This window comes from Pseudorasbora parva, chromosome 16 (genome assembly GCF_024679245.1).
Source record: "Pseudorasbora parva isolate DD20220531a chromosome 16, ASM2467924v1, whole genome shotgun sequence".
Taxonomy (NCBI): domain Eukaryota; kingdom Metazoa; phylum Chordata; class Actinopteri; order Cypriniformes; family Gobionidae; genus Pseudorasbora; species Pseudorasbora parva.
The window spans coordinates 44948440-44974154 of NC_090187.1; the positions used below are offsets into that span (position 1 = coordinate 44948440).

The 25715-nt window shown below is 39.7% G+C and overlaps 1 protein-coding gene across 1 annotated transcript in view; it reads right to left on the reverse strand.

The window, feature by feature from the left end:
• Positions 1-8681: 8681 nt before the first annotated feature.
• The window catches only part of slc24a5 (solute carrier family 24 member 5), a 64248-nt gene continuing 47214 nt past the window's right edge, over positions 8682-25715 (reverse strand). The window contains exons 8-9 of the mRNA XM_067419201.1: positions 9548-9649; positions 8682-9004 (exon numbers count right to left, since the gene is read on the reverse strand). Coding sequence (XP_067275302.1) covers positions 8682-9004; positions 9548-9649 — 425 coding nt within the window. The remainder of the gene's footprint in view (positions 9005-9547; positions 9650-25715) is intronic.

Below are 25715 nucleotides of genomic sequence, written 5' to 3' on the forward strand. Positions count from 1 at the left end.
AATATCTGTCCGAACCCGGCCCGACCCGTCGGGTACCGTCGGAACCCGTCGGGCTCGGGTCGGGTATCCATCCTCTAGATCGCGCACAGCAACAGCACAAGGGCGTCTGAAAGCTGTGATCCTCAAGCGTGGAAAAGAAAACGTTACCGTAATAAACCATGGCTATCGCTCTCAGCTAATACAGATAATGATCCAGAATCAGATCCGGAGGCTGAAATAAACTGAACAGGAGAAGCAGCAGCAGCAGGACGTCCGTCTCTGTGGTATGGACTGTATTTAGTGGCCTGTCATTTGTGTGTTTACTCGCAGTGTATGAGGACATGATTCGGTTTATGGACTATTGTATGCGACTAAACCTTAGCAGTAGCAAGCAGAACGGTTTTGCACGTCAGACTAGAGTATAGAAAAACAATGGAGTAGCGCATTTAAATGACGAAGCACGCTTTGTGAGAACGCTAGGTTTATGTGGTCAGCTAAACAAATGTATTTAAACACACACCATAGATCGCATGCTCCATTGATAAATTATCTAACGTTATACACGATCATGTCGTTTACTGATGTTTACTCACGCGAAGATAGCCGACAGCACAGACATTTGAAGCAGTTTAACTCACCGGCTGCTTCCAAAGCAGGACCGAACCTTTATCGCTGGGACCGCTCCGTCAAAAACACACTTCTTTGGTATGATTTGGTGAAGTCCTGACAGCAGTGACCGTGGAGATCCACTTTGAGACGCGACTGAAGCGATGTTGTGAAGCTTCCCGTCATTTCTGCGTTCAAATCGGTTCAAATGCAGCGCTGCCTTCCCAGAATGCTGTGCTGAAGCGTTGAAGTCGCTCGACGTCACCCAGAGGAATAAAGTGGAGCGCAGCGCGTCAGAAGTGTTCACGGACGACTGGATCTGCAGCTGAGTGAGTGTTTATGGGCGGCGTGCGTTTCCTCTCTCGCTCTAGTCACGCGCACACACACCCTACCGGGAGAAGAGCCCGTACGGCCCATACAAGGACCTTCCGCTCTATTTAACGTCAAGCCGACCCATACTCGAAAAAAACTCTCCGAAACTCGTGAGAAACCGGAAGGAGTATTTTTAACACAGAAATACTCCATCAAACGTCCAACATTAGTTTTTGAAACTTTGTCTGTGTTTAGGATGGGAATCCAAGTCTTTAACAGAGGAGAGCTCAGTGTGCAGGAAACAGCATTTCACCGCCCCTTTAAAAGCCCATAGAATATTTTGTTTTATCTGAGTGTACAAAATATCAAAAGAGCTGACCCTCTTTAAAACAAAACAAAAAACCTGTTTTATTCTCGATTCATGCATTTCTTTTTTACCAACACTTGAATATGGGTAAGGGTGATTTTAAAAAAAAGAAGCAACATTTTGAACAAAAAGTTGAGAAATTTATTTGAATGTATAGATCAAAGATTTAAGATTATAATAATAAATATAGGCTATGCTTCAGGTTTCATAAGTTTAGAGGGAAAATGGCCTTTATAAAAGCTTCAGAAAATCTATATAAAAAATGCTTTTTTCCGGACAAGCAAATCTTAAGGTTGATGCTGTTTAGGTTTGTCTCCTTTGGTTCCTCTTTTAGTGACCCTCTAATCTGGTCATAATTGTAATATGTTTGTTAGTTAGACCGTCCAACTGTGTTTGGTTTTTGGGATGGAAGGGATGACCTTTTCACTGAACATTCGACCTGGATTCCCCTAGCAAAACATGTTGCTTTCACTTATTGATGGCATCATAGCCTCATCCGGCTAGGTGTTTCCTGGGTTGCGTATGTTAGGGGTCTGCGATTATATCGTAATCGTTGTTTTAACGATGTGCGATCTGACATTATCGAGTATATCCCTCACACACACCCAGAGAGTGACTTGCTGCCGCCTACTGGCGGTTTTAATTTCACATATAAAGAATCTTTTCATGTTTTATATTATTTTAAATATCAGTATTCAAGGTCATGTGTTTTTAAAACATTAGACACCTCTAAGCTCATTAAACAGTAAACGCCACTTCAAATGCAGCTTCGGTTTCCTCTCCAATGCGAAGATGAATTTTGTTGATACTTATTTAATTTTTTTGGTAACAGCTAGGGATGGCGAAAACTAAACATTTTCTTGACTGACCACCGAGCCTCGTTAGCCGGTTAGCTTAAAATATGCTGCGCTATTTGAAATAACAGCCGCAAGCCGTGCCTGCAATTTGGCAGCTCTGTCGCATCTCTCAATGATCTCTGCCTCCCGCTCTCTCACACACACACACACACTGTCCCGGAGCCGCCGCCTCTCTTCCACTCACGTCACTTCTTTAAATCCCCTATAGCGTGAAACATGAGTCCCGCAAACGCGGCCCCGAGGAGCTTGTTTGTAATCGGAGGACAAACGGCTCATTAGTTTCGAAATGGTTTGGTTAAGGTGATCGCGTTGTAAATAAAGGCGTTTGTCCAGCGTTAGAAGCTCATCTGAAACATTGCCGCGGCTCGTTTAAGAAAATGACAGCTCTGAAGAGACGCCGCTTTAGTTGGAGGTAGTGCTAACACTAATAAAGAAAGATGATGATCAACACCTCATGTGTTTCCACTGTAATGCAGATGTAATATATTTCCAAATGTAAGTCCATCTTAAGCAGAATGACGCTTCATCCTGTCGTCTGCCCCGGCTCTAACCTCGAGGGTTTACTTTTGGCAAACCTTGTGAGCGCGCAAACCCAAACGCCGCGACTTCGCGCCAAATGTTTTTATTGGTTTATTAAGTATAGGCGAGTTATGAAAAATTGAGTGTGAGGGATTTGTTCACTTCACACAAAAAGATTTCGTAATGAGACGGCTAACTGTAGCGTTTAGCCCACTGTCTATAATAGACTAATTTAGAGATCCGACAACTTTGATCGGTTAACGTTGATACAGGCAACCATCGGTCATCGGTTAACATCTCTAGTAACCGCCCTATTGTGTCTTATTATTCTAATTTAATTTGATTAAATTCATGAAATTAACACAAGGATGAATCATGCATATAATTAAGTTTTTAAAAAAAAAGTGTAATATATATGTGTGTTGTATATACATAATAAACACTCAGCAAAATATCATCTAATTATCGGTTAAGGTGGTTTTAAATATCAACATCAGTCACTCGCCCCGTCTTTACAGATTCATGAAAATCTTTCAGGTGGTTTTGAAACCGTGACCTTCTGAAGCTGCGTCCGTCAAACTCGTGTGGATAAGAATTAAAAATAAGAACATAACCGTTCATTTATTTCTGCACTTTAAGAAAGACTCATTCATGCATCGTGGTAGTATATCTTTTATTATTGTAATACAGTTCGGTAATTAGTGTTACAGTTCAGTACAATTGCACTTCATTTTCACAAAAGAGTTTATCACCGTCTCAAAACCTTTACCATTGGTTGCAGAAACTTCTCACAAAGTTTACATAACTGTGATATAAAGAATTGCGAGATGGAAATGAATCCTGACTCTTTTCTTGCGAGTATATATCTTACTAATTTGCTCCGAATTGTGAGTTATAAAGGGAAAATTGCAATTGCGCAAAATAAATACAGAATAAGTCGCCTTTTTACCTTTTTTTATTCTGTGGCATAAACGAGCTTCAATACTCGTGTGATTAAGAGCTCATATTAAAAACTGATTTATATTACGCCTTTTAAAGGAGCGTGTTTAGAGCTAGGGCTTATTCAGCTTCTCTCCTACATTTAGATGTGTGGGCGAATGCGTTTGTGTCTCAGTGCATTGCTTTAGTTTGGCAGGGTCGCCGCTAGCTTAGCTTAGCATAATGAATGGAATCCTATGTTGCCAGATAGCATGTCCTGAGTAAAAGTGATCCAAAAACTCACCTAATGACTTCTTGTGGCCTGCGTATTCACACCGAGAACAACTAGCGACACAGATTAAGACGAGGCGATTTAGGCAGATATTGGGACTATATTATGGGGAAGCAGAGATATCACGGCTCATCCTCACGTCCTCCGGCTGTCGAGCGACCGCAGTGTGTTGCGTGATATCTCTGCGTCTTAATCTGCGTCGCTAGTTGTTCTCGGTGTGAATATGCAGGCCACAAGAAGTCATTAGGTGGGGTTTTGGGATCACTTTTACTCGGGACATGCTATCTGACAACATAGGATTCCATTCATTATGCTAAACTAAGCTAGCGGCGACCCTGCCAAACTAAAGCAATGCACTGAGACACAAACGCATTCGCCCACACATCTAAATGTAGGAGAGAAGCTGAATAAGCCCCATCTCTAAACACGCTGGAGTGCTCCTTAAATGACTTCTATATTACTGATCCTCGACTTTTATTCCCGCTGGAGTAGAGCTAAAAGCGATCGATCGCTGAGACATTTCACATCCCTACACGATGATGTGTGTGGGTGTGTGTGTGTCTGGATCAAAGATCTGAGGTAGATTACAGACAGCCGTAGCCGCGTCTCCTTTACACTTCAAATTACCGGTGCGGAAAAATCTGAGGGAGACACACACACACACACACACATAAACTCTCACACAAACTCTTCTCACACAAACTCTCTCACGCAAACTCTCACACACACCTCACACACAAACATACACATGAAAACTCTCACACAAACACAACGCACACAAACTCTTCACACACAAACTCACACCAACTCTCTCACACAAACTCACATGAAAACTCGCACACAAACTCACATACACCTCACACAAACACACACACACACACACAAACTCTCACATACACCTCACACAAACACACACACAAACTCTCACATACAGTCACACACACGCCTCACACACAAACTCTCACACAAACTCTTCACACACAAACTCACACACACCTCACACACAAACAAACCCGCACACAAACTCTCACACACACACCTCACACAAACTCTTCACACACAAACTCACACACAAACACACACATGAAAACTCTCACACAAACACAACGCACACAAACAAACACGCACACAAACTCTCACATACACCTCGCACAAACACACACACAACAACCACTTCTAAACACTAACTCTCACACACACAATCTCTCACACACACCTCACACACCCACTTTTACTCACACATGCAAACTCTCACACAACCTACACGAACAAACTTACACACACAAACTTTCACATACACCTCACACACACAAACTCACGCACACAACATCTTTTAAACACACTTAACTTTCTCACACACTAACTCTCACACACCCACTCTCACACACACGTGTCCTTCATTAATAATAATGGCCAGTGCGTGGTTGGTATGTTTATGTAAATCGCAGCCACCGCATTGGTCGTTACGGAATGACTGATCGCGAGAGGGAAAACAGTTTCAGTCGCACCGGTAAACGCCGTCATTTGCCAATAGTTTATCTGCATTTAGAAACGATCGCAGAAGTTTTGCCCAGATCTGTAAAGGAAACGCGGCGAGTTAAACACTGACACTGCTCATGACAGACGAGGGATTGTGACCACACACACACACAAACTTTAGCGTTTCTAAACTCAACTACATTTCCACGAGGCAGGTTCCTATCGTAGAAGAACCGCTCTAAACACGCTTCTCCAAATGATCACATTGACCAAAATCCCTGAGCAATAGTTTGCTAACATGGAAATAAATCAGATGCTGCATGATGTAACCCTTAAAATAAATGTGTTACTGCCACAAAAAAAAAAAAGGTTTTCTTAGTATTTTTGTCAATGTAGTTTTTAAAATGCTTGAAGACAAAGCCGTTTCCCAAAAATTAGAGGGCGGGGCTTTTCTCCTCTGACTCAAACATGTGACTGAATAAAAAAACGATATTAACATTTGTCATTGAGAAGCGTTTACAACAGTAAAGTTGAGCGAGTGGACCTCTGAGTCATGTGATTGACTGGGGGCGGGGCCAATTTACATATTCATGACGCCACATGAAACCAGGGTGTCGAGTTACACTCAAGCTATTTTAAGGCATGAAGAAATTGTCATTGTGATTCTAAAATATGGGTTAAGCATAATTTTGACTTTTAAGATATGAAATATTGACATTTAAATGAGTTTGAGCTTAGAAGGAAGGGAAAACGTAACATATTTTGACTCCATTGGTGTATATTTGTTCTTGTTTTTTGCACAAACTCCCTTCATTTTGATGCATTTTCCAGTAAACAAGACTATATATATATAAGACAGATATTAAATGTCTTGATTTAAGGATGTTTAGATATTTTAATTTTGTTTTTATGACACCATTTAAACATTTTCTGCTTTGTTAAAAAAATCATCTATCCTTATATAGTCATATTGTTTCCATAAAACAGCTTTAATGTGATTGATTTTTACTGTATATGCAATAATTGTAACGTGTTAGAACAGATTTTATGTGAATATATTAATTTTAAAGGTGTCATTAACTGGCTTTTCTTATGTTTTTATACTGTTGTCTGAGGTCGACTAATGACGTTTGTGTGGTTTTTACGTTCAGAAACATCATAACTAATCAGTAATGGCTATTTTCTGCACTGGTTTTGAGGCTCTCCTGATGGTTTTGATGGGCGTGTCACTGGAGACTTGGCGGTAAAAGCCCACAGCTAGGATTGGATAAGATTTGCATATTTAATGAGCTTCAGCTCTGCTGTCAGTTCACATGAGGGATTGTTTTGAAAGCGGCACCGGAATGATTCTCTCACAGGACTCACTAAACGTCTTTATCACACAAACACAATGATTTATTTCTCATCCACCCACGATTGATTTATTTTTGTATTACTTGGCCCACCCGGTGGATATAAGCGCAAACCGCGTGGGCGTGTTCTTCAAGTATCAAGTCAAGAGAGGGAACAACGCAGACATTTCATTATTTAAGATTCACCGGCTTGCCGACGGGCTTAGTGTTGGTAGCCCGTCTGGAAAACACACAGCCCTGGCAGTCTGATCTCGACTCACAAAGAACCAACAAATCAAGGCTTCTCCATCCTGCGACAGCGCGCTGAGGTATGTTCAGTTAGACACACATAATCAATACAATCTGTAACAATGCAATACCATCACATATAAAAACATGTTTTACTCACATAAGTGTGTTGCACCATTCCTGTCAGATCCACTATAGAAGCACAGCAGTGTGTTTTAATCTCATTATGACAGTAATTAATACAATTAATAACAAGGAAGTTTTCAGCTCTGAAACTTACAGGATGTTCTTATATCACGATGACCTTTTATATATCAAAAGCTCAAGGGAAAGTTGATTTCTCAATTCATCATCCCTTTAATGAAAATGTTTGATGATACAGATATTACGCGATCACTTTTCTCAATGCAAACGGACTTTTGTTAGTTTGAAATCAATAAAACATTGGGGGCAAAATATGATGTTCTTCCTCAGTGTTTCGGTCTCGTTTACCAGCACAAATAACTAAACGTTCCTAAATAAAGACATTTACTGCAGAAGAGACATGACATTCACTGAAAAATCGATTAAAATTAACAGAGTTTGTGCTTAAGATGAGAACAAATATCTGCCAGTGGAGTCAGAAAACTCATCTCGTTTCCCCCCTGAATAAGTTGATTTCTGACTCCGCTGGTACTCGCTTTATTTTCAGAGAGCAAGACTAAATATCTTGTCATTTAGTTTCTGCAGTAAATGCACTGCCAAAAAATGCTCTTCTTACTGAGTCATTTTGTCTTGTTTCCAGTCCAAATATCTAATGATTCTTAAATCAAGATGCATTTACTAGATCAGTAAAACAACATGAGATATTTTTTCTTGTTTTCAGGGGGGAAAAAACGCCAAAATGAAGTGAGTTTTTGCTTTAAACAGGCAAAATGATCTTCCAGTGAGGTGAGAAAAATAATCTCATTTCTGTTTGGGACGGAAACAAGAAACAAGATTATTTTTCTCACCCCATTGGCAGATCATTTCGCCTGTAAAGCAAAAACTCACTTCATTTTGGGGTTTTTTTCCCCGAAAACAAGCAAAAATATCTTATGTCATTTTACTTATATAGTAAATGCATCTTGATTTAAGAATTTTTTGATATTTAGACAAAAAAATAAGTAAGAAATCATTTTTTGCACCGTAAACTCAGCCAATGTCGTCTCATGATCGTCGACTTGTCATGAGAGTAAAATATTAAAGGGTTAGTTCACCCAAAACTGAACCTTCTGTCATTAACTCCTCTCCCTAATGTCGCTCCACACCCGTCAGACCTCCGCTCATCTTCACACACAGTTTAAGATATTTTATATTTAGTCCGAGAGCGTATGCAAGTGTATGCACACTATACTGTCCATGTCCAGAAAGGGAATAAAAACATCATCACAGTAGTCCATATGAGACATCAGTGGGTTAATTAGAGTCTCTTGAAGCATCCAAAATACATTTGGGTCCAAAAATAACAAAAACTACGACTTTATTCAGCATTGGCTTCTCTTCCGCGTTTGTGTTCAATCCTCAAATAAAGATTCAAACGGTTATGAATCAGTGAATCGATTCATGATTCGGATCGCGTGTCAAACTGCTGAAATCACGAGACATTGGCGATCCGAATCATGAATTGATTCGCTGACTCATAACCGTTTGAATCTTTATTTGAGGATTGAACACTAACACGGAAGAGAAGCCAATGCTGAATAAAGTTGTAGTTTGTGTTATTTTTGATCAATTACATTCAGTGTTCAGCGTTAGTCACTGCAGGCTCTGATGGGATTGTTCCCGATGATCCCGAGCTCGTATAAAATGGACAGCGTGGCGAACAGGATGTAGCAAACCAGACACACCACCCCTAATTTCCAGTCCAACTTCCATCCGTTAATGTGAACAGCCAAGAAGAGGAAGACGATGGAGAGCAGCAACGTACATGACATGAAGACCAAACCCGTGCTGTTGACCTCCACTGGAGACCCCGTGTCCACAAACACCGTCTTGATGAACCACGGCAGGCCCAGACACAACATGTCGAAAACATTCGAGCCCACGATGTTGGACATGGCCATGTCAGCCTTACCTGTGGGAAACAGATCTTCACTGCAAACAATGCTTTTCTTACTCAGTATTTTTGTCTTGTTTCGAGTCCAAACATCTAAAAATTCTTAAAACAAGAAGTATTTACTAGACAAGCAAAAGTTATTTTCTTGTTTTGGGAAAAATAACTCAAAATGAAGAGAGTTTTTGCTTAAAATAAGATAAATAATCTGCCAATAGGGTGAGAAAAATAATCTTAATTCAAACAGAAAACAAGATTATTTAATCAATCTACACATAAAAACGATGATGGAACCCCTTATGGTTCTTATTTATTCTATAAACTAATACTGATCTGCCAGCATTGTCTCTCTCTGATGAATTAAAATAAGCTGATAACATCACTGTTTACTCCAGAACGACTGTACAGCCAAATCTAATTCTGCTGCAGTATTGTCCTGTTTAACACTGAAGCTGCTCTGACACAATCGGCGCTGGAGAAGAGCGATAGAAATAAAGATGATTGATTGATTAAATGATTGAGCTGTTCAGATGATGTTTGGATGCTTAAGAACGGGTTCGTTACCTTCGCGAGCCACCATCACACTGGCCACGGTGTCGGGAATGCTGGTTCCTGCTGCCAGGAGTGTCATTCCCATGACTGTATCCGGGATTCCCAAAGTCTCACCTGGAAAAAAGAACAGAGCAAAGAATTACAACTTAAAAACTTTGTAAAAAATTAGTATGAAATATATACTGCACCTTTAAAGTTCTACATATGAAACACTGATGGTACCCCTTATGGTTTTACTCATAAAAACGCTGATGGTACCCCTTATGGTTTTACTCATAAAAACGCTGATGGTACCCCTTATGGTTTTTCTCATAAAAACGCTGATGGTACCCCTTATGGTTTTACTCATAAAAACGCTGATGGTACCCCTTATGGTTTTACTCATTAAAACGCTGATGGTACCCCTTATGGTTTTACTCATAAAAACGCTGATGGTACCCCTTATGGTTTTACTCATAAAAACGCTGATGGTACCCCTTATGGTTTTTCTCATAAAAACGCTGATGGTACCCCTTATGGTTTTTCTCATAAAAACGCTGATGGTACCCCTTATGGTTTTTCTCATAAAAACGCTGATGGTACCCCTTATGGTTCTACTCATAAAAACGCTGATGGTACCCCTTATGGTTTTACTCATAAAAACGCTGATGGTACCCCTTATGGTTTTACTTATAAAAACGCTGATGGTACCCCTTATGGTTTTACTCATAAAAACGCTGATGGTACCCCTTATGGTTTTACTCATAAAAACGCTGATGGTACCCCTTATGGTTTTACTCATAAAAACGCTGATGGTACCCCTTATGGTTCTACTCATAAAAACGCTGATGGTACCCCTTATGGTTTTACTCATAAAAACGCTGATGGTACCCCTTATGGTTCTACACATAAAAACGCTGATGGTACCCCTTACGGTTTTACTCATAAAAACGCTGATGGTACCCCTTATGGTTTTTCTCATAAAAACGCTGATGGTACCCCTTATGGTTCTACACATAAAAACGCTGATGGTACCCCTTATGGTTTTTCTCATAAAAACGCTGATGGTACCCCTTATGGTTTTACTCATAAAAACGCTGATGGTACCCCTTATGGTTTTTCTCATAAAAACGCTGATGGTACCCCTTATGGTTTTACTCATAAAAACTCTGATGGTACCCCTTATGGTTTTACTCATAAAAACGCTGATGGTACCCCTTATGGTTCTACACATAAAAACGCTGATGGTACCCCTTATGGTTCTACACATAAAAACGCTGATGGTACCCCTTATGGTTCTACACATAAAAACGCTGATGGTACCCCTTATGGTTTTACTCATAAAAACGCTGATGGTACCCCTTACGGTTCTACACATAAAAACGCTGATGGTACCCCTTACGGTTCTACACATAAAAACGCTGATGGTACCCCTTATGGTTTTATTTATAAAAACGCTGATGGTACCCCTTATGGTTTTACTCATAAAAACGCTGATGGTACCCCTTATGGTTTTACTCATAAAAACGCTGATGGTACCCCTTATGGTTTTACTCATAAAAACGCTGATGGTACCCCTTATGGTTTTACTCATAAAAACGCTGATGGTACCCCTTATGGTTTTATTTATAAAAACGCTGATGGTACCCCTTATGGTTTTACTCATAAAAACGCTGATGGTACCCCTTATGGTTTTATTTATAAAAACGCTGATGGTACCCCTTATGGTTTTACTCATAAAAACGCTGATGGTACCCCTTATGGTTTTATTTATAAAAACGCTGATGGTACCCCTTATGGTTTTACTCATAAAAACGCTGATGGTACCCCTTATGGTTTTATTTATAAAAACGCTGATGGTACCCCTTATGGTTTTACTCATAAAAACGCTGATGGTACCCCTTATGGTTTTATTTATAAAAACGCTGATGGTACCCCTTATGGTTTTATTTATAAAAACGCTGATGGTACCCCTTATGGTTTTACTCATAAAAACGCTGATGGTACCCCTTATGGTTTTATTTATAAAAACGCTGATGGTACCCCTTATGGTTTTACTCATAAAAACGCTGATGGTACCCCTTATGGTTTTACTCATAAAAACGCTGATGGTACCCCTTATGGTTTTACTCATAAAAACGCTGATGGTACCCCTTATGGTTTTACTCATAAAAACGCTGATGGTACCCCTTATGGTTTTACTCATAAAAACGCTGATGGTACCCCTTATGGTTTTACTCATAAAAACGCTGATGGTACCCCTTATGGTTTTTCTCATAAAAATGCTGATGGTACCCCTTATGGTTTTTCTCATAAAAACGCTGATGGTACCCCTTATGGTTTTACTCATAAAAACGCTGATGGTACCCCTTATGGTTTTACTCATAAAAACGCTGATGGTACCCCTTATGGTTTTACTCATAAAAACGCTGATGGTACCCCTTATGGTTTTTCTCATAAAAATGCTGATGGTACCCCTTATGGTTTTTCTCATAAAAACGCTGATGGTACCCCTTATGGTTTTACTCATAAAAACGCTGATGGTACCCCTTATGGTTTTTCTCATAAAAACGCTAATGGTACCCCTTATGGTTTTATTCATAAAAACGCTGATGGTACCCCTTATGGTTTTACTCATAAAAACGCTGATGGTACCCCTTATGGTTTTATTCATAAAAACGCTGATGGTACCCCTTATGGGTTTACTCATAAAAACGCTGATGGTACCCCTTATGGTTTTACTCATAAAAACGCTGATGGTACCCCTTATGGTTCTACTCATAAAAACGCTGATGGTACCTTATGGTTTTACTCATAAAAACGCTGATGGTACCCCTTATGGTTTTACTCATAAAAACGCTGATGGTACCCCTTATGGTTCTACACATAAAAACGCTGATGGTACCCCTTATGGTTCTACACATAAAAACGCTGATGGTACCCCTTATGGTTCTACACATAAACACGCTGATGGTACCCCTTATGGTTTTACTCATAAAAACGCTGATGGTACCCCTTATGGTTTTTCTCATAAAAACGCTGATGGTACCCTTTATGGTTTTACGCATAAAAACGCTGATGGTACCCCTTATGGTTTTTCTCATAAAAACGCTGATGGTACCCCTTATGGTTCTACGCATAAAAACGCTGATGGTACCCCTTATGGTTTTTCTAATAAAAACGCTGGTTTTACTCATAAAAACGCTGATGGTACCCCTTATGGTTTTTCTCATAAAAACGCTGATGGTACCCCTTATGGTTTTACTCATAAAAACTCTGATGGTACCCCTTATGGTTTTTCTCATAAAAACGCTGATGGTACCCCTTATGGTTTTACTCATAAAAACGCTGATGGTACCCCTTAGGGTTTTACTCATGAAAACGCTGATGGTAACCCTTACGGATTTACTCATTAAAACGCTGATGGTACCCCTTATGGTTTTACTCATAAAAACGCTGATGGTACCCCTTATGGTTTTACTCATAAAAACGCTGATGGTACCCGTTATGGTTCTACTCATAAAAACGCTGATGGTACCCCTTATGGTTTTACTCATAAAAACGCTGAAGGTACCCCTTATGGTTTTACTCATAAAAACGCTGATGGTACCCCTTATGGTTTTACTCATAAAAACGCTGATGGTATCCCTTATGGTTTTTCTCATAAAAACGCTGATGGTACCCCTTATGGTTTTTCTCATAAAAACGCTGATGGTACCCCTTATGGTTTTACTCATAAAAACGCTGATGGTACCCCTTATGGTTTTACTCATAAAAACGCTGATGGTACCCCTTATGGTTTTTCTCATAAAAACGCTAATGGTACCCCTTATGGTTTTACTCATCAAAACGCTGATGGTACCCCTTATGGTTTTACTCATAAAAACGCTGATGGTACCCCTTATGGTTTTTCTCATAAAAACGCTGATGGTACCCCTTATGGTTTTTCTCATAAAAACGCTGATGGTACCCCTTATGGTTTTTCTCATAAAAACGCTGATGGTACCCCTTATGGTTTTTCTCATAAAAACGCTGATGGTACCCCTTATGGTTTTTCTCATAAAAACGCTGATGGTACCCCTTATGGTTTTTCTCATAAAAACGCTGATGGTACCCCTTATGGTTTTTCTCATAAAAACGCTGATGGTGCCCCTTATGGTTTTACTCATAAAAACGCTGATGGTACCCCTTATGGTTCTACACATAAAAACGCTGATGGTACCCCTTATGGTTTTACTCATAAAAACGCTGATGGTACCCCTTATGGTTTTTCTCATAAAAACACTGATGGTACCCCTTATGGTTCTACACATAAAAACGCTGATGGTACCCCTTATGGTTTTACTCATAAAAACGCTGATGGTACCCCTTATGGTTTTTCTCATAAAAACGCTGATGGTACCCCTTATGGTTTTACTCATAAAAACTCTGATGGTACCCCTTATGGTTTTACTCATAAAAACGCTGATGGTACCCCTTATGGTTCTACACATAAAAACGCTGATGGTAACCCTTATGGTTCTACACATAAAAACGCTGATGGTACCCCTTACGGTTCTACACATAAAAACGCTGATGGTACCCCTTATGGTTTTACTCATAAAAACGCTGATGGTACCCCTTATGGTTTTACTCATTAAAACGCTGATGGTACCCCTTATGGTTCTACACATAAACACGCTGATGGTACCCCTTATGGTTTTACTCATTAAAACGCTGATGGTACCCCTTATGGTTTTACTCATTAAAACGCTGATGGTACCCCTTACGGTTTTACTCATTAAAACGCTGATGGTACCCATTATGGTTTTACTCATTAAAACGCTGATGGTACCCCTTATGGTTCTACACATAAACACGCTGATGGTACCCCTTATGGTTTTACTCATAAAAACGCTGATGGTACCCCTTATGGTTTTACTCATAAAAACGCTGATGGTACCCCTTATGGTTTTTCTCATAAAAACGCTGATGGTACCCCTTATGGTTTTTCTCATAAAAACGCTGATGGTACCCCTTATGGTTTTACTCATAAAAACGCTGATGGTACCCCTTATGGTTTTACTCATAAAAACGCTGATGGTACCCCTTATGGTTTTTCTCATAAAAACGCTAATGGTACCCCTTATGGTTTTACTCATCAAAACGCTGATGGTACCCCTTATGGTTTTACTCATAAAAACGCTGATGGTACCCCTTATGGTTTTTCTCATAAAAACGCTGATGGTACCCCTTATGGTTTTTCTCATAAAAACGCTGATGGTACCCCTTATGGTTTTTCTCATAAAAACGCTGATGGTACCCCTTATGGTTTTTCTCATAAAAACGCTGATGGTACCCCTTATGGTTTTTCTCATAAAAACGCTGATGGTACCCCTTATGGTTTTTCTCATAAAAACGCTGATGGTGCCCCTTATGGTTTTACTCATAAAAACGCTGATGGTACCCCTTATGGTTCTACACATAAAAACGCTGATGGTACCCCTTATGGTTTTACTCATAAAAACGCTGATGGTACCCCTTATGGTTTTTCTCATAAAAACACTGATGGTACCCCTTATGGTTCTACACATAAAAACGCTGATGGTACCCCTTATGGTTTTACTCATAAAAACGCTGATGGTACCCCTTATGGTTCTACACATAAAAACGCTGATGGTAACCCTTATGGTTCTACACATAAAAACGCTGATGGTACCCCTTATGGTTTTACTCATTAAAACGCTGATGGTACCCCTTATGGTTCTACACATAAACACGCTGATGGTACCCCTTATGGTTTTACTCATTAAAACGCTGATGGTACCCCTTATGGTTCTACACATAAACACGCTGATGGTACCCCTTACGGTTCTACACATAAAAACGCTGATGGTACCCCTTATGGTTTTATTTATAAAAACGCTGATGGTACCCCTTACGGTTTTACTCATAAAAACGCTGATGGTACCCCTTATGGTTTTACTCATTAAAACGCTGATGGTACCCCTTATGGTTCTACACATAAACACGCTGATGGTACCCCTTATGGTTTTACTCATTAAAACGCTGATGGTACCCCTTATGGTTTTACTCATTAAAACGCTGATGGTACCCCTTACGGTTTTACTCATTAAAACGCTGATGGTACCCATTATGGTTTTACTCATTAAAACGCTGATGGTACCCCTTATGGTTCTACACATAAACACGCTGATGGTACCCCTTATGGTTTTACTCATTAAAACGCTGATGGTACCCCTTATGGTTTTACTCATTAAAACGCTGATGGTACCCCTTACGGTTTTACTCATTAAAACGCTGATGGTACCCATTATGGTTTTACTCATAAAAACGCTGATGGTACCCCTTATGGTTCTACACATAAACACGCTGATGGTACCCCTTATGGTTTTACTCATTAAAACGCTGATGGTACCCCTTACGGTTTTACTCATAAAAACGCTGATGGTACCCCTTACGGTTTTACTCATAAAAACGCTGATGGTACCCCTTATGGTTTTACTCATAAAAACGCTGATGGTACCCCTTATGGTTTTACTCATTAAAACGCTGATGGTACCCCTTATGGTTTTACTTATTAAAACGCTGATGGTACCCCTTATGGTTTTACTCATTAAAACGCTGATGGTACCCCTTACGGTTTTACTCATAAAAACGCTGATGGTACCCCTTATGGTTTTACTCAATAAAACGCTGATGGTACCCCTTATGGTTCTACACATAAACACGCTGATGGTACCCCTTATGGTTTTACTCATTAAAACGCTGATGGTACCCCTTATGGTTTTACTCATTAAAACGCTGATGGTACCCCTTATGGTTTTACTCATTAAAACGCTGATGGTACCCCTTATGGTTTTACTTATAAAAACGCTGATGGTACCCCTTATGGTTTTATTTATAAAAACGCTGATGGTACCCCTTACGGTTTTACTCATAAAAACGCTGATGGTACCCCTTATGGTTTTTCTCATTAAAACGCTGATGGTACCCCTTATGGTTCTACACATAAAAACGCTGATGGTACCCCTTATGGTTTTTCTCATAAAAACGCTGATGGTACCCCTTATGGTTTTTCTCATAAAAACGCTGATGGTACCCCTTATGGTTCTACACATAAAAACGCTGATGGTACCCCTTATGGTTTTACTCATAAAAACGCTGATGGTACCCCTTATGGTTTTACTCATAAAAACGCTGATGGTACCCCTTATGGTTTTTCTCATAAAAACGCTGATGGTACCCCTTATGGTTTTACTCATAAAAACTCTGATGGTACCCCTTATGGTTTTACTCATAAAAACGCTGATGGTACCCCTTATGGTTCTACACATAAAAACGCTGATGGTACCCCTTATGGTTCTACACATAAAAACGCTGATGGTACCCCTTATGGTTCTACACATAAAAACGCTGATGGTACCCCTTATGGTTTTACTCATAAAAACGCTGATGGTACCCCTTACGGTTCTACACATAAAAACGCTGATGGTACCCCTTACGGTTCTACACATAAAAACGCTGATGGTACCCCTTATGGTTTTATTTATAAAAACGCTGATGGTACCCCTTATGGTTTTACTCATAAAAACGCTGATGGTACCCCTTATGGTTTTACTCATAAAAACGCTGATGGTACCCCTTATGGTTTTATTTATAAAAACGCTGATGGTACCCCTTATGGTTTTACTCATAAAAACGCTGATGGTACCCCTTATGGTTTTACTCATAAAAACGCTGATGGTACCCCTTATGGTTTTATTTATAAAAACGCTGATGGTACCCCTTATGGTTTTATTTATAAAAACGCTGATGGTACCCCTTATGGTTTTACTCATAAAAACGCTGATGGTACCCCTTATGGTTTTATTTATAAAAACGCTGATGGTACCCCTTATGGTTTTACTCATAAAAACGCTGATGGTACCCCTTATGGTTTTACTCATAAAAACGCTGATGGTACCCCTTATGGTTTTACTCATAAAAACGCTGATGGTACCCCTTATGGTTTTATTTATAAAAACGCTGATGGTACCCCTTATGGTTTTACTCATAAAAACGCTGATGGTACCCCTTATGGTTTTACTCATAAAAACGCTGATGGTACCCCTTATGGTTTTACTCATAAAAACGCTGATGGTACCCCTTATGGTTTTACTCATAAAAACGCTGATGGTACCCCTTACGGTTTTACTCATAAAAACTCTGATGGTACCCCTTATGGTTTTACTCATAAAAACGCTGATGGTACCCCTTATGGTTCTACACATAAAAACGCTGATGGTAACCCTTATGGTTCTACACATAAAAACGCTGATGGTACCCCTTATGGTTTTACTCATTAAAACGCTGATGGTACCCCTTATGGTTCTACACATAAACACGCTGATGGTACCCCTTATGGTTTTACTCATTAAAACGCTGATGGTACCCCTTATGGTTCTACACATAAACACGCTGATGGTACCCCTTACGGTTCTACACATAAAAACGCTGATGGTACCCCTTATGGTTTTATTTATAAAAACGCTGATGGTACCCCTTACGGTTTTACTCATAAAAACGCTGATGGTACCCCTTATGGTTTTACTCATTAAAACGCTGATGGTACCCCTTATGGTTCTACACATAAACACGCTGATGGTACCCCTTATGGTTTTACTCATTAAAACGCTGATGGTACCCCTTATGGTTTTACTCATTAAAACGCTGATGGTACCCCTTACGGTTTTACTCATTAAAACGCTGATGGTACCCCTTATGGTTTTACTCATTAAAACGCTGATGGTACCCCTTATGGTTCTACACATAAACACGCTGATGGTACCCCTTATGGTTTTACTCATTAAAACGCTGATGGTACCCCTTACGGTTTTACTCATTAAAACGCTGATGGTACCCCTTACGGTTTTACTCATAAAAACGCTGATGGTACCCCTTATGGTTTTACTCATAAAAACGCTGATGGTACCCCTTATGGTTTTACTCATTAAAACGCTGATGGTACCCCTTATGGTTTTACTTATTAAAACGCTGATGGTACCCCTTATGGTTTTACTCATTAAAACGCTGATGGTACCCCTTACGGTTTTACTCATAAAAACGCTGATGGTACCCCTTATGGTTTTACTCAATAAAACGCTGATGGTACCCCTTATGGTTCTACACATAAACACGCTGATGGTACCCCTTATGGTTTTACTCATTAAAACGCTGATGGTACCCCTTATGGTTCTACACATGAAAACGCTGATGGTACCCCTTATGGTTTTACTCATAAAAACGCTGATGGTATCCCTTATGGTTCTACTCATAAAAACGCTGATGGTACCCCTTACGGTTTTACTCATAAAAACGCTGATGGTACCCCTTATGGTTCTACACATAAAAACGCTGATGGTACCCCTTATGGTTTTTCTCATAAAAACGCTGATGGTACCCCTTATGGTTCTACACATAAAAACGCTGATGGTACCCCTTATGGTTTTACTCATAAAAACGCTGATGGTACCCCTTATGGTTTTACTCATAAAAACGCTGATGGTACCCCTTATGGTTTTACTCATAAAAACGCTGATGGTACCCCTTATGGTTTTACTCATAAAAACGCTGATGGTACCCCTTATGGTTTTACTCATAAAAACGCTGATGGTACCCCTTATGGTTCTACACATAAAAACGCTGATGGTACCCCTTATGGTTCTACACATAAAAACGCTGATGGTACCCCTTATGGTTCTACACATAAAAACGCTGATGGTACCCCTTATGGTTTTACTCATAAAAACGCTGATGGTACCCCTTACGGTTCTACACATAAAAACGCTGATGGTACCCCTTACGGTTCTACACATAAAAACGCTGATGGTACCCCTTATGGTTTTATTTATAAAAACGCTGATGGTACCCCTTATGGTTTTACTCATAAAAACGCTGATGGTACCCCTTATGGTTTTACTCATAAAAACGCTGATGGTACCCCTTATGGTTTTATTTATAAAAACGCTTTTGGTACCCCTTATGGTTTTACTCATAAAAACGCTGATGGTACCCCTTATGGTTTTACTCATAAAAACGCTGATGGTACCCCTTACGGTTTTACTCATAAAAACGCTGATGGTACCCCTTATGGTTCTACACATAAAAACGCTGATGGTACCCCTTATGGTTTTTCTCATAAAAACGCTGATGGTACCCCTTACGGTTTTACTCATAAAAACGCTGATGGTACCCCTTATGGTTTTACTCATAAAAACGCTGATGGTACCCCTTATAGTTTTACTCATAAAAACGCTGATGGTACCCCTTACGGTTTTACTCATAAAAACGCTGATGGTACCCCTTATGGTTTTACTCATAAAAACGCTGATGGTACCCCTTATGGTTTTTCTCATAAAAACGCTGATGGTACCCCTTATGGTTTTACTCATAAAAACGCTGATGGTACCCCTTATGGTTTTACTCATAAAAACGCTGATGGTACCCCTTATGGTTTTACTCATAAAAACGCTGATGGTACCCCTTATGGTTCTACACATAAAAACGCTGATGGTACCCCTTATGGTTTTTCTCATAAAAACGCTGATGGTACCCCTTATGGTTCTACACATAAAAACGCTGATGGTACCCCTTATGGTTTTACTCATAAAAACGCTGATGGTACCCCTTATGGTTTTACTCATAAAAATGCTGATGGTACCCCTTATGGTTTTACTCATAAAAACGCTGATGGTACCCCTTATGGTTTTACTCATAAAAACGCTGATGGTACCCCTTATGGTTTTACTCATAAAAACGCTGATGGTACCCCTTATGGTTCTACACATGAAAACGCTGATGGTACCCCTTATGGTTTTACTCATAAAAACGCTGATGGTATCCCTTATGGTTCTACTCATAAAAACGCTGATGGTACCCCTTACGGTTTTACTCATAAAAACGCTGATGGTACCCCTTATGGTTCTACACATAAAAACGCTGATGGTACCCCTTATGGTTTTTCTCATAAAAACGCTGATGGTACCCCTTATGGTTCTACACATAAAAACGCTGATGGTACCCCTTATGGTTTTACTCATAAAAACGCTGATGGTACCCCTTATGGTTTTACTCATAAAAACGCTGATGGTACCCCTTATAGTTTTACTCATAAAAACGCTGATGGTACCCCTTATGGTTCTACACATAAACACGCTGATGGTACCCCTTATGGTTTTACTCATTAAAACGCTGATGGTACCCCTTATGGTTTTACTCATTAAAACGCTGATGGTACCCCTTACGGTTTTACTCATTAAAACGCTGATGGTACCCCTTATGGTTTTACTCATTAAAACGCTGATGGTACCCCTTATGGTTCTACACATAAACACGCTGATGGTACCCCTTATGGTTTTACTCATTAAAACGCTGATGGTACCCCTTACGGTTTTACTCATTAAAACGCTGATGGTACCCCTTACGGTTTTACTCATAAAAACGCTGATGGTACCCCTTATGGTTTTACTCATAAAAACGCTGATGGTACCCCTTATGGTTTTACTCATTAAAACGCTGATGGTACCCCTTATGGTTTTACTTATTAAAACGCTGATGGTACCCCTTATGGTTTTACTCATTAAAACGCTGATGGTACCCCTTACGGTTTTACTCATAAAAACGCTGATGGTACCCCTTATGGTTTTACTCAATAAAACGCTGATGGTACCCCTTATGGTTCTACACATAAAAACGCTGATGGTACCCCTTATGGTTTTACTCATAAAAACGCTGATGGTACCCCTTATGGTTTTACTCATAAAAACGCTGATGGTACCCCTTATGGTTTTATTTATAAAAACGCTTTTGGTACCCCTTATGGTTTTACTCATAAAAACGCTGATGGTACCCCTTATGGTTTTACTCATAAAAACGCTGATGGTACCCCTTACGGTTTTACTCATAAAAACGCTGATGGTACCCCTTATGGTTCTACACATGAAAACGCTGATGGTACCCCTTATGGTTTTACTCATAAAAACGCTGATGGTATCCCTTATGGTTCTACTCATAAAAACGCTGATGGTACCCCTTACGGTTTTACTCATAAAAACGCTGATGGTACCCCTTATGGTTCTACACATAAAAACGCTGATGGTACCCCTTATGGTTTTTCTCATAAAAACGCTGATGGTACCCCTTACGGTTTTACTCATAAAAACGCTGATGGTACCCCTTATGGTTTTACTCATAAAAACGCTGATGGTACCCCTTATGGTTTTACTCATAAAAACGCTGATGGTACCCCTTATGGTTTTACTCATAAAAACGCTGATGGTACCCCTTATAGTTTTACTCATAAAAACGCTGATGGTACCCCTTACGGTTTTACTCATAAAAACGCTGATGGTACCCCTTATGGTTTTACTCATAAAAACGCTGATGGTACCCCTTATGGTTTTTCTCATAAAAACGCTGATGGTACCCCTTATGGTTTTACTCATAAAAACGCTGATGGTACCCCTTATGGTTTTACTCATAAAAACGCTGATGGTACCCCTTATGGTTTTACTCATAAAAACGCTGATGGTACCCCTTATGGTTCTACACATAAAAACGCTGATGGTACCCCTTATGGTTTTTCTCATAAAAACGCTGATGGTACCCCTTATGGTTCTACACATAAAAACGCTGATGGTACCCCTTATGGTTTTACTCATAAAAACGCTGATGGTACCCCTTATGGTTTTACTCATAAAAACGCTGATGGTACCCCTTATGGTTTTACTCATAAAAACGCTGATGGTACCCCTTATGGTTTTACTCATAAAAACGCTGATGGTACCCCTTATGGTTTTACTCATAAAAACGCTGATGGTACCCCTTATGGTTCTACACATGAAAACGCTGATGGTACCCCTTATGGTTTTACTCATAAAAACGCTGATGGTATCCCTTATGGTTCTACTCATAAAAACGCTGATGGTACCCCTTACGGTTTTACTCATAAAAACGCTGATGGTACCCCTTATGGTTCTACACATAAAAACGCTGATGGTACCCCTTATGGTTTTTCTCATAAAAACGCTGATGGTACCCCTTATGGTTCTACACATAAAAACGCTGATGGTACCCCTTATGGTTTTACTCATAAAAACGCTGATGGTACCCCTTATGGTTTTACTCATAAAAACGCTGATGGTACCCCTTATGGTTTTACTCATAAAAACGCTGATGGTACCCCTTATGGTTTTACTCATAAAAACGCTGATGGTACCCCTTATGGTTTTACTCATAAAAACGCTGATGGTACCCCTTATGGTTCTACACATAAAAACGCTGATGGTACCCCTTATGGTTCTACACATAAAAACGCTGATGGTACCCCTTATGGTTCTACACATAAAAACGCTGATGGTACCCCTTACGGTTCTACACATAAAAACGCTGATGGTACCCCTTACGGTTCTACACATAAAAACGCTGATGGTACCCCTTATGGTTTTATTTATAAAAACCCTGATGGTACCCCTTATGGTTTTACTCATAAAAACGCTGATGGTACCCCTTATGGTTTTACTCATAAAAACGCTGATGGTACCCCTTATGGTTTTATTTATAAAAACGCTTTTGGTACCCCTTATGGTTTTACTCATAAAAACGCTGATGGTACCCCTTATGGTTTTACTCATAAAAACGCTGATGGTACCCCTTATGGTTTTACTCATAAAAACGCTGATGGTACCCCTTATGGTTTTATTTATAAAAACGCTGATGGTACCCCTTATGGTTTTATTTATAAAAACGCTGATGGTACCCCTTATGGTTTTACTCATAAAAACGCTGATGGTACCCCTTATGGTTTTATTTATAAAAACGCTGATGGTACCCCTTATGGTTTTACTCATAAAAACGCTGATGGTACCCCTTATGGTTTTACTCATAAAAACGCTGAGGGTACCCCTTATGGTTTTACTCATAAAAACGCTGATGGTACCCCTTATGGTTTTATTTATAAAAACGCTGATGGTACCCCTTATGGTTTTACTCATAAAAACGCTGATGGTACCCCTTATGGTTTTACTCATAAAAACGCTGATGGTACCCCTTATGGTTTTACTCATAAAAACACTGATGGTACCCCTTATGGTTTTACTCATAAAAACGCTGATGGTACCCCTTATGGTTTTACTCATAAAAACGCTGATGGTGCCCCTTATGGTTTTACTCATAAAAACGCTGATGGTACCCCTTATGGTTTTACTCATAAAAACGCTGATGGTACCCCTTATGGTTTTACTCATAAAAACGCTGATGGTACCCCTTATGGTTTTACTCATAAAAACGCTGATGGTACCCCTTATGGTTTTACTCATAAAAACGCTGATGGTACCCCTTACGGTTTTACTCATAAAAACGCTGATGGTACCCCTTATGGTTCTACACATGAAAACGCTGATGGTACCCCTTATGGTTTTACTCATAAAAACGCTGATGGTATCCCTTACGGTTTTACTCATAAAAACGCTGATGGTACCCCTTATGGTTCTACTCATAAAAACGCTGATGGTACCCCTTACGGTTTTACTCATAAAAACGCTGATGGTACCCCTTATGGTTTTACTCATAAAAACGCTGATGGTACCCCTTATGGTTCTACTCATAAAAACGCTGATGGTACCCCTTACGGTTTTACTCATAAAAACGCTGATGGTACCCCTTATGGTTCTACACATAAAAACGCTGATGGTACCCCTTATGGTTTTTCTCATAAAAACGCTGATGGTACCCCTTACGGTTTTACTCATAAAAACGCTGATGGTACCCCTTATGGTTTTACTCATAAAAACGCTGATGGTACCCCTTATAGTTTTACTCATAAAAACGCTGATGGTACCCCTTACGGTTTTACTCATAAAAACGCTGATGGTACCCCTTATGGTTTTACTCATAAAAACGCTGATGGTACCCCTTATGGTTTTTCTCATAAAAACGCTGATGGTACCCCTTATGGTTTTACTCATAAAAACGCTGATGGTACCCCTTATGGTTTTACTCATAAAAACGCTGATGGTACCCCTTATGGTTTTACTCATAAAAACGCTGATGGTACCCCTTATGGTTCTACACATAAAAACGCTGATGGTACCCCTTATGGTTTTTCTCATAAAAACGCTGATGGTACCCCTTATGGTTCTACACATAAAAACGCTGATGGTACCCCTTATGGTTTTACTCATAAAAACGCTGATGGTACCCCTTATGGTTTTACTCATAAAAACGCTGATGGTACCCCTTATGGTTTTACTCATAAAAACGCTGATGGTACCCCTTATGGTTTTACTCATAAAAACGCTGATGGTACCCCTTATGGTTTTACTCATAAAAACGCTGATGGTACCCCTTATGGTTTTACTCATAAAAACGCTGATGGTACCCCTTATGGTTCTACACATGAAAACGCTGATGGTACCCCTTATGGTTTTACTCATAAAAACGCTGATGGTATCCCTTATGGTTCTACTCATAAAAACGCTGATGGTACCCCTTACGGTTTTACTCATAAAAACGCTGATGGTACCCCTTATGGTTCTACACATAAAAACGCTGATGGTACCCCTTATGGTTTTTCTCATAAAAACGCTGATGGTACCCCTTATGGTTCTACACATAAAAACGCTGATGGTACCCCTTATGGTTTTACTCATAAAAACGCTGATGGTACCCCTTATGGTTTTACTCATAAAAACGCTGATGGTACCCCTTATGGTTTTACTCATAAAAACGCTGATGGTACCCCTTATGGTTTTACTCATAAAAACGCTGATGGTACCCCTTATGGTTTTACTCATAAAAACGCTGATGGTACCCCTTATGGTTCTACACATGAAAACGCTGATGGTACCCCTTATGGTTTTACTCATAAAAACGCTGATGGTATCCCTTATGGTTCTACTCATAAAAACGCTGATGGTACCCCTTACGGTTTTACTCATAAAAACGCTGATGGTACCCCTTATGGTTTTACTCATTAAAACGCTGATGGTACCCCTTACGGTTTTACTCATTAAAACGCTGATGGTACCCCTTATGGTTTTACTCATTAAAACGCTGATGGTACCCCTTACGGTTTTACTCATAAAAACGCTGATGGTACCCCTTATGGTTTTACTCATTAAAACGCTGATGGTACCCCTTATGGTTCTACACATAAACACGC